The 13,114-nt window shown below is 58.1% G+C and overlaps 1 protein-coding gene across 4 annotated transcripts; it reads left to right on the top strand.

Annotated features, from left to right (window-relative positions):
* The first annotated feature begins 112 nt into the window (after positions 1-112).
* On the top strand, positions 113-11,168 carry Usp19 (ubiquitin specific peptidase 19). 4 transcript variants are annotated; one of them, XM_005410189.2, is made up of 27 exons: positions 113-293; positions 1,677-1,936; positions 2,184-2,222; positions 2,377-2,505; positions 2,591-2,724; positions 2,801-3,100; positions 3,215-3,431; positions 3,558-3,714; positions 3,820-3,891; positions 4,006-4,121; positions 4,224-4,444; positions 4,675-4,870; positions 4,953-5,086; positions 5,173-5,331; positions 5,410-5,520; positions 6,035-6,145; positions 6,228-6,329; positions 6,740-6,880; positions 6,967-7,085; positions 7,301-7,438; positions 7,543-7,847; positions 7,959-8,069; positions 8,158-8,374; positions 8,458-8,610; positions 8,711-8,871; positions 8,949-9,127; positions 10,018-10,528. In XM_005410189.2, exons 2-27 carry the CDS (start codon positions 1,813-1,815, stop codon positions 10,243-10,245), a joined length of 4,074 nt encoding a protein of 1,357 aa, XP_005410246.1. In that variant the 5' UTR covers positions 113-293; positions 1,677-1,812; the 3' UTR covers positions 10,246-10,528. The 4 variants fall into 4 exon arrangements, with proteins under 4 accessions (XP_005410246.1, XP_013363084.1, XP_005410248.1 ...); XM_013507630.1 differs by having other exon boundaries at positions 3,215-3,437; XM_005410191.2 differs by lacking the exon at positions 10,018-10,528 and adding an exon at positions 10,673-11,168 and having other exon boundaries at positions 114-293.
* Positions 11,169-13,114: the final 1,946 nt, after the last annotated feature.

The raw sequence follows: 13,114 nt of genomic DNA, 5'->3' as shown, positions 1-13,114 counted from the left end.
CTGCAGGCGGCGGGGCTCCGGGAGGACAAAGCGCCGCAGCCCCCGCCCCCCGCCCCGCCAGCCGGGCGCAGCCCATCCGGGGCGCCCTGTCCCCCGGAAGTGCGTCACGCGCTTGGCGCCCCGCCAGCTGCGGCCGTAACTGGAAGCCGAAACAAAACAAGCGGCTAAGACGGCGGCGGCGGCGCCGGGACGGGGGAGGGGCGCGCCGGAACCGGAACCGATCCGACGCCGGAACCGGAATCGAGGGCGGGTTACCAGGGCCTGGAGAGGGCTGGCGGCGGCTGTCTCGCTCGGTGAGTGGGGCGGCCAGCGACTCGCCCGTGTGGCCACAGCGAGGAGGCGCTGCCCGGGCCCGGGGCGGCTTCTTCAAGGTCACGGGCTGTGCCAGCCCCGACACCTCGAGCCCCGCGGCGTGCCGGGCCCACCGATGCCGGCGGAACCGTTACCCTACGCCGGGGCCCGGCCTCCGGCCTCCGTCCTCAAAGAGGGCGGGCGGCGAGCGAGGGCGGTTTCCTGGAGGAGGTGGTGGCGGGCCCGGGGTCGGAGGTTGCCGCTGGGCCGTGGGCAGGAACTTTGCACAGGCCTACCCAGCCGGCTCGGGTCTCTAGACAGCCCCTTTCCTGCCTCGATGTCCCCGAGCGTGGGGGAGGGACGCGACCTGCGCTGAGACGTGGGGGTGAGAAGGAAGCAGGTGTCCCCCCCCCCCCGCAACTTAGGACCTGCCATTGTTAAAGATCCAGCTCGCTGATGCCACATCTGACCCCATCGCCCCCCGCCCCCCGCAACATGGGTTAGTCCCTGTGAGATCTGCTACCTGCTCAGGCCGGGGCCTGAGATTGCCAAGAGTCCTGCATCGTGGTTTGGCCCCACCCTCAACTCAGTATCTGATTTTGAGAACTTCCTTTTGGAGGGTGAAGCTGCCCAGAATTCACGGGCAGTTCCGTGGGAAACTGGTGGAAGGGCTGGCTGTGGCTGTGGCTCAGAGTTGAGGGACTTGGGAAAGAGGGTGATGTCTCTTCTGATCTCAAGCTGGATGCCTGTCGTGCCTCAGTGCTGGAGGCAGCCCCTCCGTGGCTGGCGGAAGGTTCTTTCTTGGGATGGAGGAAGACCAAATAGTACATAGGAGCAGGTTCATGACAAAGGCGGGAGTTGGCAGAAGGCAGATGGGTCACCTTAGCACTGGGACCTTTGCTGGGCAGTGACAGCCGCTGGGCTGAACCTGTTTGCAACCAAGGCTTGGCTGTCCTGCTGCCTGAATGTGCCTGCCTTTTCTTCCTTCCTTCTCCACCTTCTACTTTTCTAGGGGTGACTAAGCAGCCAGTGAGAGTGAAGGAGAGAGAGCACGCTGGTGACAGTGCCAGCCCTGTGGGCTGGAGCCATGGCTCCTGTCCAGAGGAGGAGTCTGGTCTCAGGCCATGACTGTCTTGACCTAGTGGCTCCTCAGAGAGGCTTCCACATTTGGGGTACTCTTGTGACACGTATAAGGAGACTTGGCTAGAAATGGTTCCTGCTACTTGCGTTAGTCTCTTTTCAGAGTAGCCTGAGAATATTCAGGGCTCTTTTGGTAATTAGATGTTGCTTTGTAGAGTGGAGAGTGTCCTGGATTGCTGAGCCCTGGGTTGCAACAGCAAGTTGTTGGGCCTTGGCAGTGATCACTGGTCCCTCCTTTTCATTAGGCTGTCGGTTCCTTGCTGGAGAATTTAGCCACAAAGAGTTGTCAAGATAGCTGGGCCAGGAAGAAAGCGCCGCAGCCCTGACCCGGACGCCGTTGCCGACCCTGGGGCACTCTGGCTGTCAACCAAACGGCTGAAGATGTCTGGAGGGGCCAATGCCACGGGCCCAAGGAGAGGGACCCCGGGACTGGAGGAGGCCACTAGTAAGAAGAAGCAGAAGGATCGAGCAAACCAGGAGAGCAAGGATGGAGATCCTAGGAGAGGTGGGGGTGGCATTCCTAGAATGTTCTTAACTTCCCTTTCTTTCTCTCTACCTGGGCATCCGGGGATGGGGGGTTGGAAGGTGACTTTTGCCAGTCCCTTTGTCTTGTCTGGTGCTGGCAGGTTGGGTAAAGCCTCAGCTTTGGGCTCAGGGTCCTTGGCTGAGATCTGGAAGATGGTGTCTGGGGGTGGGGGGGCCTAGGAGCCTGGCTCTTATCATTGCCTCCCTGTTCTTTCCTTTGTCATTAGGGTCACTGTCCACTCCTCGAGAGGAGCAGACTAAAGAAGGTAAGTAGTGAGTACGACTTTTGAGTGCTAAGAAAGGGGAGGGAGCACTGGGAATGTGGTTCCCATCTTAGAGCAGACCCCTTGGGGCTGGGTCTCTGTTACCGGCTCATCGCTGTCATTGGCTTATGGAGACACGTGTCATCTCCCCCTGCAGAGTTGTTGCTTGATTGGAGGCAGAGTGCAGATGAGGTGATTGTCAAGCTTCGTGTGGGACCTGGTCCACTGCGGCTGGAGGAGGTAGATGCAGCCTTCACGGACACGGACTGTGTGGTGCGGTTTCCAGGTGTGTCCATCTGCCCTCAGCATAACATACCCAAATTCTCACATTGTCCCTGCTCCCCCGCTCACTGCCACTACTCTGTCTCCAGGTGGCCAGCAGTGGGGTGGTGTCTTCTATGCTGAAATAGAAAGTTCCTGCACCAAAGTACAGGCCCGTAAGGGTGGTCTTCTACAGCTGGCATTGCCCAAGAAGGTGCCTCTACTCACGTGGCCCACTCTGCTGGTGAGTTCCAGTACAGGGTACGGTGGGGATGCCCCATGGAGTTGATGGGGCTTGACTATTGTATTTTTGGCAGAAGAAACCTCTAGAGACCCAGGATCTGGCAGCAGGTCTGCGGTCCCAGGAGAATGGACAGGAGCTGCCTCCCATTGCCCTAGAGCCAGGCCCTGAGCCCCGCCGGGCTAAGCAGGAGGCCCGGAACCAAAAGCGAGCCCAGGGCCGTGGTGAGGTAGGCTCAGGGGCTGGCCCTGGGGTCCAGGCAGGGCCCAGCGCCAAGAGGGCTGTGCATCTCCGCAGAGGGCCAGAGGGGGAAAGGTCCCGGGATGGCCTTGGACCCCAGGGTGATGCCCCACCCTTCCTGGCTGATCTGGACACCCAGGTGAGAGCTGGGTGCTTGTTTGGCTCTTAGGAGGTGGGGGAAGGGCTGTGGACTAGAATGGGGATCACCTGCTAGGCCCATGGCTGATCCTGCCCACAATCTTGCCATGAATAGGTCGAGGCTGAGGAACAGCTCCATGTACCACCGCTGAACCCCCAAACCTGCCTCCTGGGCTCAGAGACAAATTTAGCCCTTTTGTCAGGAGAGAAGGCAGTGTTTCCCAGGAATGACGCAGTCCCCCCAGCCATGGCGCAAAGCAGAGACCCTGGGAAAGACAGCCATGTCAAAGAGGAGAGGGCAGGAGCAGCCAGTGCTGCAGCCTTGGCGGATGGTAAAGGTGGGGCTGGAAGTGGGCAGGTGGAGCCCTGGTTTGGGTTGCAGCGTTGGTGGATGGGTAGGGAGTAAACTCAGAACAGGCTAGAACCTGTCCTGGTACTGAGCCATGGTCTCAACGTAGAGCCTGAGTCCATGGTGAACCTGGCGTTCGTCAAGAATGACTCATACGAGAAGGGGCCGGACTCCGTGGTGGTGCACGTGTATGTGAAGGAGATCCAGAGGGACACCTCGCGAGTACTTTTCCGGGAGCAGGACTTCACGCTTATCTTCCAGACCAGGTGGGTGGTTGGGTAGGAGCTGGGGCAGACAGTGCCCCTCAAATGAGGCCTCACATCTCTTGCCCTTCCTTTTGTCCTTTCTCCTGCCCGGCTCTGGCTCTGTAGGGATGGAAACTTCCTGAGGCTGCATCCGGGCTGTGGCCCCCACACCATCTTCCGTTGGCAGGTGAAGCTCAGGTGGGTGGTGCTCGGCCCTGTCACTGTGCCTGTCCCACCTGGGGCTCATCTCCCCGACCTGTCCAACTTAATACCGCCTTTACCTAAGTTCCTGAGCTCAGCCTCTTCCTGCAGGAACCTGATTGAGCCAGAGCAGTGCACCTTCTGTTTCACCACCTCTCGAATCGACATCTGCCTCCATAAGCGGCAGAGTCAGCGCTGGGGGGGCCTGGAGGCCCCGGCTGCACGAGGTCTGCATACGAGTTCCCATCATTGCCCAGCCCTGCATGACCAGGACCCCCGTCCCTGCCACGTGCTGCTAACCACCAGCCCCCTCATTCCCCCTTTTTAAGGTGCAGTGGGTGGTGCAAAGGTTGCCGTGCCGACAGGTCCAACCCCTCTGGAGCCAGCCCCTCCAGGAGGTCCTCCGCACCCTCTGACGGGCCAGGAGGAAGCCCGAGCTGTGGAGAAGGACAAAGCTAAAGCTCGATCGGACGATGTGGGGCTGGATAGCGTGGCTGCCCGCACGCCCTTGGAGCATGTATCCCCAAAGCCAGAGCCGCACCTGGCCTCGGTGAGACTCCTGGCTTGGGCAGGGCCAGGAGTGGAGGCTAGCTGGGCATGGTGGTGCACACCTGTAATCCCAGCACTTGGGAGGCTGAGGCTGGAGGGTCGTTGAGCGTTAGAGGGCAGCCTCGGCTACATGGCAAGACCCTGTCTCATCCCTCTCACCCCCCCAAAAACAATGGAGGCTGGGGAACTCAGGGCTGCTCTCTCACATCTCTTTGCTCCCACGTCCCACAGCCCAAGCCCACATGTATGGTGCCTCCAATGCCCCACAGCCCTGTGAGTGGAGACAGCGTGGAGGAGGAGGAGGAGGAGGAGAAGAAGGTGTGTCTGCCTGGCTTCACCGGCCTTGTCAATTTAGGCAACACCTGCTTCATGAACAGCGTCATTCAGTCTCTGTCCAACACGCGCGAACTTCGGGATTTCTTCCACGGTGAGGATAGGGCCAGCAGCCCGGGGCAGAGGCGGAGAGGCCGCCTCTATCCCTCACACCTCCATGTGGCTGCTGTTCCTAGACCGCTCCTTCGAGGCCGAGATCAACTACAACAACCCGCTGGGGACTGGTGGGCGTTTGGCCATTGGCTTTGCTGTGCTGCTTCGGGCACTGTGGAAGGGCACTCACCATGCCTTCCAGCCTTCCAAGCTGAAGGTGATCGGGAGCGGGCAGGGAGGGCTGGCCAGCTGGGTGTACGGGGGGTGGTAAGGTTTCACACTCACACCTGGGCCCGTGTCCAGGCCATTGTGGCAAGCAAGGCCAGCCAGTTCACAGGCTATGCCCAGCACGATGCTCAGGAGTTCATGGCTTTCCTGCTGGATGGGCTACATGAGGACCTGAATCGAATCCAGAACAAGCCCTACACAGAGACCGTGGACTCGGATGGGCGGCCTGATGAGGTTAGGGTGAGGTCAGGTGGGTGTGTCTCCTGGGGACCTGAGCCCGCGGGTCCGTGCTTCTCACGCCGTCTTCCTCAGGTGGTGGCTGCGGAAGCGTGGCAGCGGCACAAGATGAGGAATGACTCTTTCATCGTGGACCTGTTTCAGGGCCAGTACAAGTCAAAGCTGGTGTGCCCCGTGTGCGCCAAGGTGTGATGGACTTCCCTCGAAAGAGATCCCCTGGCCCCAGGACTGCAAAAAAGGAAAAGGAAGAGGTCCCTAGTTGGGCTCAGTTTGCCGGGTGAGATCAGGTCCAGAGAAATGTGCACTTTTAGGTCCCTCAGGGCAACAGTCGGGGAGGGAACTGGCAGTGAGGCCTTGGGCTCCTCAGGGCAGAAGGGCCCAGGTCGGATAGGCGTCCTCAGTGAGGTGAAGGCACTGTTTGGGCTTAAGGATGCGGTGTAGCAAAGGTGAGGTGCGGCAGTGCTGTGGGTAAGATAGCAAGGCACCTGGGGTACAGGTGAAAAGAAAATTGAGTCAGTGGCTAAGCTGCCAGGAGGGTTGTGCTAGGAAGGGCGCCTGCTCTGTCTTCTCCATCGGGCCTTCGAGGGTTGCTGGTCGCTGGTTGGCTGTGAGGGTCCTGAGAGCTGCGAGAGGGCCCCGAGGACACTTTCTGGCCCGAGCATCGTTTCTTTGCACAGCCTAGTGCCCTCTGTATCCACAGGTCTCCATCACCTTTGACCCGTTCCTTTATCTGCCTGTGCCCTTGCCACAAAAGCAAAAGGTTCTTCCCATCTTCTATTTTGCCCGAGAGCCCCACTGCAAACCCATCAAGGTGAGGAGTGAGCCTCTCCGCTCGGGGCTGTCCCCCGGAACCCGGCCTGCCTCCCCTACTGACAGCACCCTTGTCGCCGCAGTTCCTGGTGAGCGTCAGCAAGGAGAACTCCAGTGCGAGTGAAGTTTTGGATTCCCTCTCTCAGAGCGTGCACGTGAAGCCTGAGAACCTGCGCCTGGCTGAGGTATGCCTGTTCCGGGCTCGTACGTAGCTGGACATACACGTGTACAGAGGAGAGTAGTCTTCTATGGACGGACGAGAGACACCGGCAGTGTGCTCTGTTGGAGGCACTGCTGAAACCAGGCAGTGGGTCGTGTGACAGAGGTGCCCTTAGTTTCCGGTGACGCCAGTTTCTCCCTTTTCGGTGGCAGACCCCTAACTTCCTCACGTTTTCATTTGTGGAGTTTGAGCTACAAGAGTCCCACCGTTCTGTGCTGCTGCTTCTGTCTGCTGACCTCTCTTTTTGTCCCACATCTACAAGCTGGAATTTCTTAGCCTTTAGCCTGGCAGCACCGTTTGTTCGGTGGCGGGTGTTAAGGGTTGGGAGGAGCAGAGCTTATCCTCACATGGGATCCATGTGCTCATTGTCCCCAGGTGATTAAGAATCGCTTCCACCGTGTGTTTCTGCCCTCCCAATCCCTGGACACCGTGTCCCCCTCCGACATACTCCTCTGCTTTGAGCTGCTATCCCCAGAGTTGGCTAAGGAGCGGGTAGTGGTTTTAGAGGTACAACAGGTGAGTGGGGGCTGACCTGCTAAAAGAGCACCCTGGTGAGGAGGGCACTCCTCCACGGCCTTGCTGAGTCAAACGCCCCGCCCCAGCGCCCTCAGGTGCCCAGCATCCCCATCTCCAAGTGTGCAGCCTGCCAGCGGAAGCAGCAGTCAGAGGATGAAAAACTGAAGCGCTGTACCCGGTGCTACCGTGTGGGCTACTGCAACCAGTGAGGACCCCTGTGGTTCCCCCGCCCCTCCTTCCACTCGAGCCCTGTCCCGCCACGCAGAGGCGCACATGTCTTAAGCCATCCTCCTGCTACACTACCTTGCTGGACCCTCAGGGAGGCAGAGCTGGCCTACCCAACTCCAGGGGTGTCAGACTAGCCCCCAATATATAGGAGTGGGGGCTGAGGTCCTATTCTTATCTTCCCCTTCCTTTCAGGCTGTGCCAGAAAAACCACTGGCCTGACCACAAGGGCCTCTGCCGCCCTGAGAACATTGGCTACCCCTTCTTGGTCAGCGTCCCTGCCTCACGCCTCACGTACGCTCGTCTCACTCAGTTGCTAGAGGGCTATGCCCGGTAAGTGCCTAGAGTCGGGGTGGGCTGGGGTGTGGAGGAACGGAGGTGCGCGGAGGCCCCGGGAGGGCTGGTGAGCACTGACCTGCATCGCTGTCTGTTGCCAGATACTCGGTGAGTGTGTTCCAGCCGCCCTTCCAGCCTGGCCGGATGGCCTTGGAGTCCCAGAGCCCTGGCTGCACCACACTGCTCTCCACCAGCTCCCTGGAGGCTGGGGACAGTGAGAGGGAGCCTGTTCATCCTCCAGAGCTCCAGTTGGTGGCTGAGGGGGACACAGGAGTCTCCCGAGTGTGGGCAGCTCCTGATCGGGGCCCTGTAGCTAGCACCAGTGGAGTTTCTTCCGAGATGCTGACCAGTGGGCCCGGTGAGAGTGGCTCCTTGCCTGTTGGTGAGAGGGTGTCCCGGCCTGAAGGTAAGAGCCAGCAGGCGGCTCTGAGGACTGGGGTGGGAGGCAGGGGAGGTTGGGGATGATGGTTTTGATCTGGTGGGCAGCTAGAGCTCTGATTATCATGTTGTCCCCTAGCTGCTGTGCCTGGATACCAGCACCCAAGTGAAGCCATAAATGCCCACACACCCCAGTTCTTCATCTATAAAATTGATGCATCTAACCGAGAACAGCGGCTAGAAGACAAAGGTGTCTGAGACTGTGGGTGGAAGCCGTGGGGTGGGGTGGGCTGCCTGCCTGCCACACCTGCGTAACTCTTGTGCCTGCCTGTCTCCAGGGGAGACCCCGCTGGAGCTGGGTGAAGACTGTAGCCTGGCTCTGGTCTGGCGGAACAATGAGCGCCTGCAGGAGTTTGTATTGGTAGCTTCCAAGGAGCTTGAATGCGCGGAGGACCCAGGCTCTGCTGGTGAGGCTGCCCGTGCTGGCCACTTCACCCTGGATCAGTGCCTCAACCTCTTCACCCGGCCTGAGGTGCTGGCACCTGAGGAGGCCTGGTAAGAGCAGGGCAGTGGGCATGGTGGTGGGCAGGGTCGGGGGAGAACATCCTGGGCCTGAGCCGCCTTCTGCCCCTCAATAGGTACTGTCCGCAGTGCAAACAGCACCGGGAAGCCTCCAAGCAGCTGCTGCTGTGGCGCCTGCCCAACGTGCTCATTGTCCAGCTCAAGCGCTTCTCCTTCCGTAGCTTCATCTGGCGCGATAAGATCAATGACTTAGTGGAGTTTCCTGTTCGGTGAGCAGTGGTCTGTGGCAACTAGGCAGGACAGGGGGCCAGGGAGCACCCAGGGCCCAGGCTGACTCTCTGCCTCACCCCTCCCTGGTTGGGGCCACAGGAACCTGGACCTGAGCAAGTTCTGCATTGGTCAGAAGGAGGAGCAGCTGCCCAGCTACGACCTGTATGCTGTCATTAACCACTACGGAGGCATGATCGGTGGCCACTACACAGCCTGCGCACGCTTGCCTAACGACCGCAGCAGCCAGCGCAGCGACGTAGGTGAGGGCGCACAGCCAGCAGGACAGGTGCCGGCTGGCGCGACAGGTTACGCTCACACTCTCCCCACCCTGCTGTAGGCTGGCGCTTGTTTGATGACAGCACTGTAACGACGGTAGACGAGAGCCAGGTCGTGACCCGTTACGCCTATGTACTCTTCTACCGCCGACGGAACTCTCCTGTGGAGAGGCCCCCCAGGGCAGGGCACTCTGAGCACCATCCAGACCTAGACCCTGCAGCCGAGGCTGCTGCCAGCCAGGTGAGGCATGAGGGAGGCTTTCTAGGCTAGTTGGGGCCAACTCAGATTGTGGGGAGGATTGGGCGATACAGGTTCTCCTCCAGCCACAGGCCCGTTAGCTTTGGGACCTGCAAAGTTAAAGAAAGGGTTCTCTAACATCACAGCCTCATCAGAGGCATCCTGGTCCTCAAGGGACACTCAGAAGGTACATGTCAGCAACACCGTGCCACTGGTATGCGCAAAGGCACAAGCCAGGCGACGGCTGTGAGCCTCTGCCGGCACTGTGCTGTGAGCAGACTGAGTCTGACTTCTGCCAGCTCTCCACGTGTTCCTTGCATCTCAGCCCGCAGACCCGCGCTTGGCTTTGCCCCTGTGTTCTGGCTTGTACCCAAGATGGGGCCTGTTGGGGCTGGCCACAGTGAGCCTTCAGGGCCTGTGGCTCTCCCTGACATGGTGTGCCACGTGCCCAGCTGGTGGGCACAGTCCCCTCTCTTCTGGACTGCCAGCCTTCTCCTTGATCCCATTCTGTCAGCTCGGAGGATCCCTCGGAGGACAGTGATCAGGGTCTGGCTATAGGCAGTCCCCCCAGGAGATTGCCCTGGAGTTGGCAGACCCACCCTCCACGAAGTAGTCCCTTCTGTGGGACTCAGATTGGCCAGATGACCTCTCACCCATCCCCAGGAGAAGCTTCATGTGGACTGGGAGGCTGTTTTGAGGCCAGAGGACTCAGGGTTCTCACACCCTGATCTGACCAGGCTGAGATTGACCACCCACTCGTGTCCCTGCTGCTTGATCTGCACTGCAGGGGCTGAGCCCCAGTCACCCAGGCAGGGCTGTCGCAGCCAGGGGTCTCAGGGTTATCGGGTCCTCCCTATCCCCCGGGTGCTGATGGTCGTTTCCACATACCATAGGCTTCCCGGATTTGGCAGGAACTCGAGGCCGAGGAGGAGCTGGTGCCTGAGGGGCCTGGGCCTATGGGTCCCTGGGGACCCCAAGACTGGGTGGGCCCCCCACCACGTGGCCCTACCACACCAGACGAGGGCTGCCTCCGGTACTTTGTCCTTGGCACTGTGGCCGCTTTGGTGGCCCTGGTACTCAACGTGTTCTATCCTCTGGTAGCTCAGAGTCGCTGGAGATGAGCGCACCTGCAGGCAGCCGCTAGGAGCTGGTCTACCTGTCTGCCCGCCAGGCAGGGCCTGCCTCTGTGGCGGGGAACAGCACTGAGCCTTGGGCCTCAGTGTGTACATCTGGTGGGAGATGGTGGGGGCTGTGGCCGCTGCAGGGACAGAGCATCCGAGGGTGGGTATCCATCTAGCTGTCTGTCTGTTCCTTCTGCTACACTGACCCTTGGCCTGGAGCTTGGTGCTACCCAAGCTACTTCTGTATTTAAATCATTAATAAAGCAAGACTGTTCAGGCCTGATCTCGTCTCTCTGTCTCAATACTGCTGCTATCTGCGCCTGCCTTAGGGCCTTCCCTTGGGTGCCAGGGCTCTGAGCCAGCACCCCTGGGATGCCAGGCGGCATACTGGGCAGCCCCCAACCCCTGTCCTCGTATTCTGTTTCAGGGACTAGGCCCTGGCCAGGCCCCAGAGGTGGCCCCCACGCGGACAGCCCCCGAACGCTACGCCCCCCCTGTGGACCGCCCAGCCCCCACCTACAGCAACATGGAGGAGGTCGATTAGCAGGTCCCTGGCTGATGGGAAACTGGGTTTGGGGATCCTCTACAGAGGGCCCTGTCTTTGCCGCTTCTCCTCTTTGCCAGAGGACACTGGCTGTATCAGTGGGGAGTTGGGGGGTATAATTTGGGGGTGGGGACCTCATAGGTTGTGACCTCTTGTTAGCTTGGTCCCCTGACCAGTGGGCCTTGGCTTCTCCAGCTGCCTCCAGTGCTGTGTGATTGGATTCTCAGTTGTACCTTCAATTCTTCCTGACCTGCATTATAAATGTTATAATTTTATTCTAAAAATTGTAATTTTTTTTGCATTTTGAAAGTGATTGCTGCTGTTTAAATATATTTTAAAAATAAATAATAAATAAGCAGACGACTTAGTGACTAATCTACCACATGCTGTGGCTACCTACCCAATCTTCCATTGTGTGTGTGTGTGTGTATTGGAGACCCTGAAAATACTGTGGTCTGAGGGGCGGTTGGGGGGCTCACAGCTCACTCCTGGTGGGTCATGAAGCAGCCCCCACCCCCCGTGCCATCAGCTGTGGAGCCTACCTGCTGCCCTGTTCTACTGGTTTAGGGGCTCATGTAGAAGGAGCTGGCATCGCTGTCAAGATCTCAGACATCTAGGGAAGAGGAAAACTCCATGAAGCTGTGGAGCTGACAGCATGGAGTGAGAGGTGCAGGCCCTGGAGCACCTTGGAACTGACAGCAGGGTGGGGAGGACTTGGTAGGGGACTAGAGAGTATTGGGGAACAATCCACCTCTTTTCCTGTTTTTACACTTTTCTTTGCTATTGTTTGAACACCATCTGCAGTCCTGCGGCGGGACCCATGGGTAGTGGTGCGCGCTTGGAATCCCAGCACTCTGGGAGACTGAGGCAGGAGTTTAAGCCTAGACTGGGCAACTTAGTGGCTTAGTGGGACCATGTCTCAGAATACTAAATAAGTAAGTAAATAGATGGGGGCTGGAGATGTGGCTCGGTGGTAGAGTTCTTGCCTTGCATGCACAAGACCCTGGGTTCAGTGCCCAGCACCACACACATACACACAGACAGAAAAAAAGGAATAAATAAATGGTCTGGGATGTAGGGATGTGTGAAGGCCCCAGGTCTAATCTCTGATATGGAGAGATACTGGAGGGAGATTATAAATGGGGAGGGGGGAAACAGGAAGATCCTCTTCTAAAAAGATAAGCAGAGCCAGGGTAAATCTTGTCTTGATTTCCTATGGGTGGGTGCTAGGACCTGCCAAACTATTGCTTCCCCTAAGAGTCCCTGAGACCTTGGCTGCTGGGAACCGACCTAGATATTCACCCAAGCTTCAGCACCTCTGCGACTTTGTACACATATCTTGTTGGAGGCCCCCTTGCCTCCCTTTGGATAATGCCGCCTCTTCCACCCTTAATTGGTGGATTGAATGCTGACTTTTACCTGGAGGGAGGTAGAGAACAAAGAACTTATGAGGACAGTATTTAGAGGAGCCAGAGGGAATATGAAGCAGGGTTCTGGCAACCCTGTATCTCCGTCCCATCTAAGACCATGGAACCAGTCCCATGAAGCTTAGCATCTAGACCTTGCTGGTACCCCTCAGCCTGAGAGTAAGGGATAGTGCCAGGCTTAGTGGCACTGGGAGAGCTGCTACTTCATCCTGTTACATGGAGCTACAGGGTGCCACGAGAGAACCAGCGAGAGCAGGCTCTGCCCTGGGCCATCATCAGACTTGCAGGACTTTGTGATGGTGACCATGTTGAATGAATCCTTTGGTGGCAATCAGGTACCAAGGGAACAGTGGCAGCAGTAGGCACTCTGCTTGGTCTGTTTGTTATGGGCTTTTTTTTTTTATTAGTGGGAAATGAACCCAGGACCTTTGCATTGAGTTTCACTCACAGCCTTTATTACTATTATGATTACTATTACTATTATTATTATCTTTTTGAGACAGTTTCACTAAGCAGTTCAGGTTGGGTTTGAATTTACTATGTCACCCAGGCTGCCTCTGAACTCAGATCCTCCTGCCTCAGCCTCCCGAGTGCTGGGATTATAGGTATGTGTCACCATGCCTGGCTCCTTTTTGAGATAGGGTCTGTTGCCCAGTCTGGCCTCAAATTCACGGCAATCCTCCTGCATCAGCTTCCTGATGCATGATGCCTGGCAAGACTTGAAATTGCTGAAGCATCCCACAGTTCTGAGGTTACAGCTGTATACTGTGTGTACTGCCATGCTTTTTTAAAAATTTCAAGATAGGGTCTTACTACATTGCTCAGACTGGCTCCCAAGTGACAGTCTTCTTGCTTCAGATTCCTGAGTAACTGCGACTACAGGTGTGTGTCACTACAT

The sequence above is a fragment of the Chinchilla lanigera genome, unplaced genomic scaffold (genome assembly GCF_000276665.1).
Source record: "Chinchilla lanigera isolate Chin_1 unplaced genomic scaffold, ChiLan1.0 scaffold00131, whole genome shotgun sequence".
Lineage (NCBI taxonomy): Eukaryota > Metazoa > Chordata > Mammalia > Rodentia > Chinchillidae > Chinchilla > Chinchilla lanigera.
This window is presented reverse-complemented; position numbering and strand designations above follow the sequence as displayed.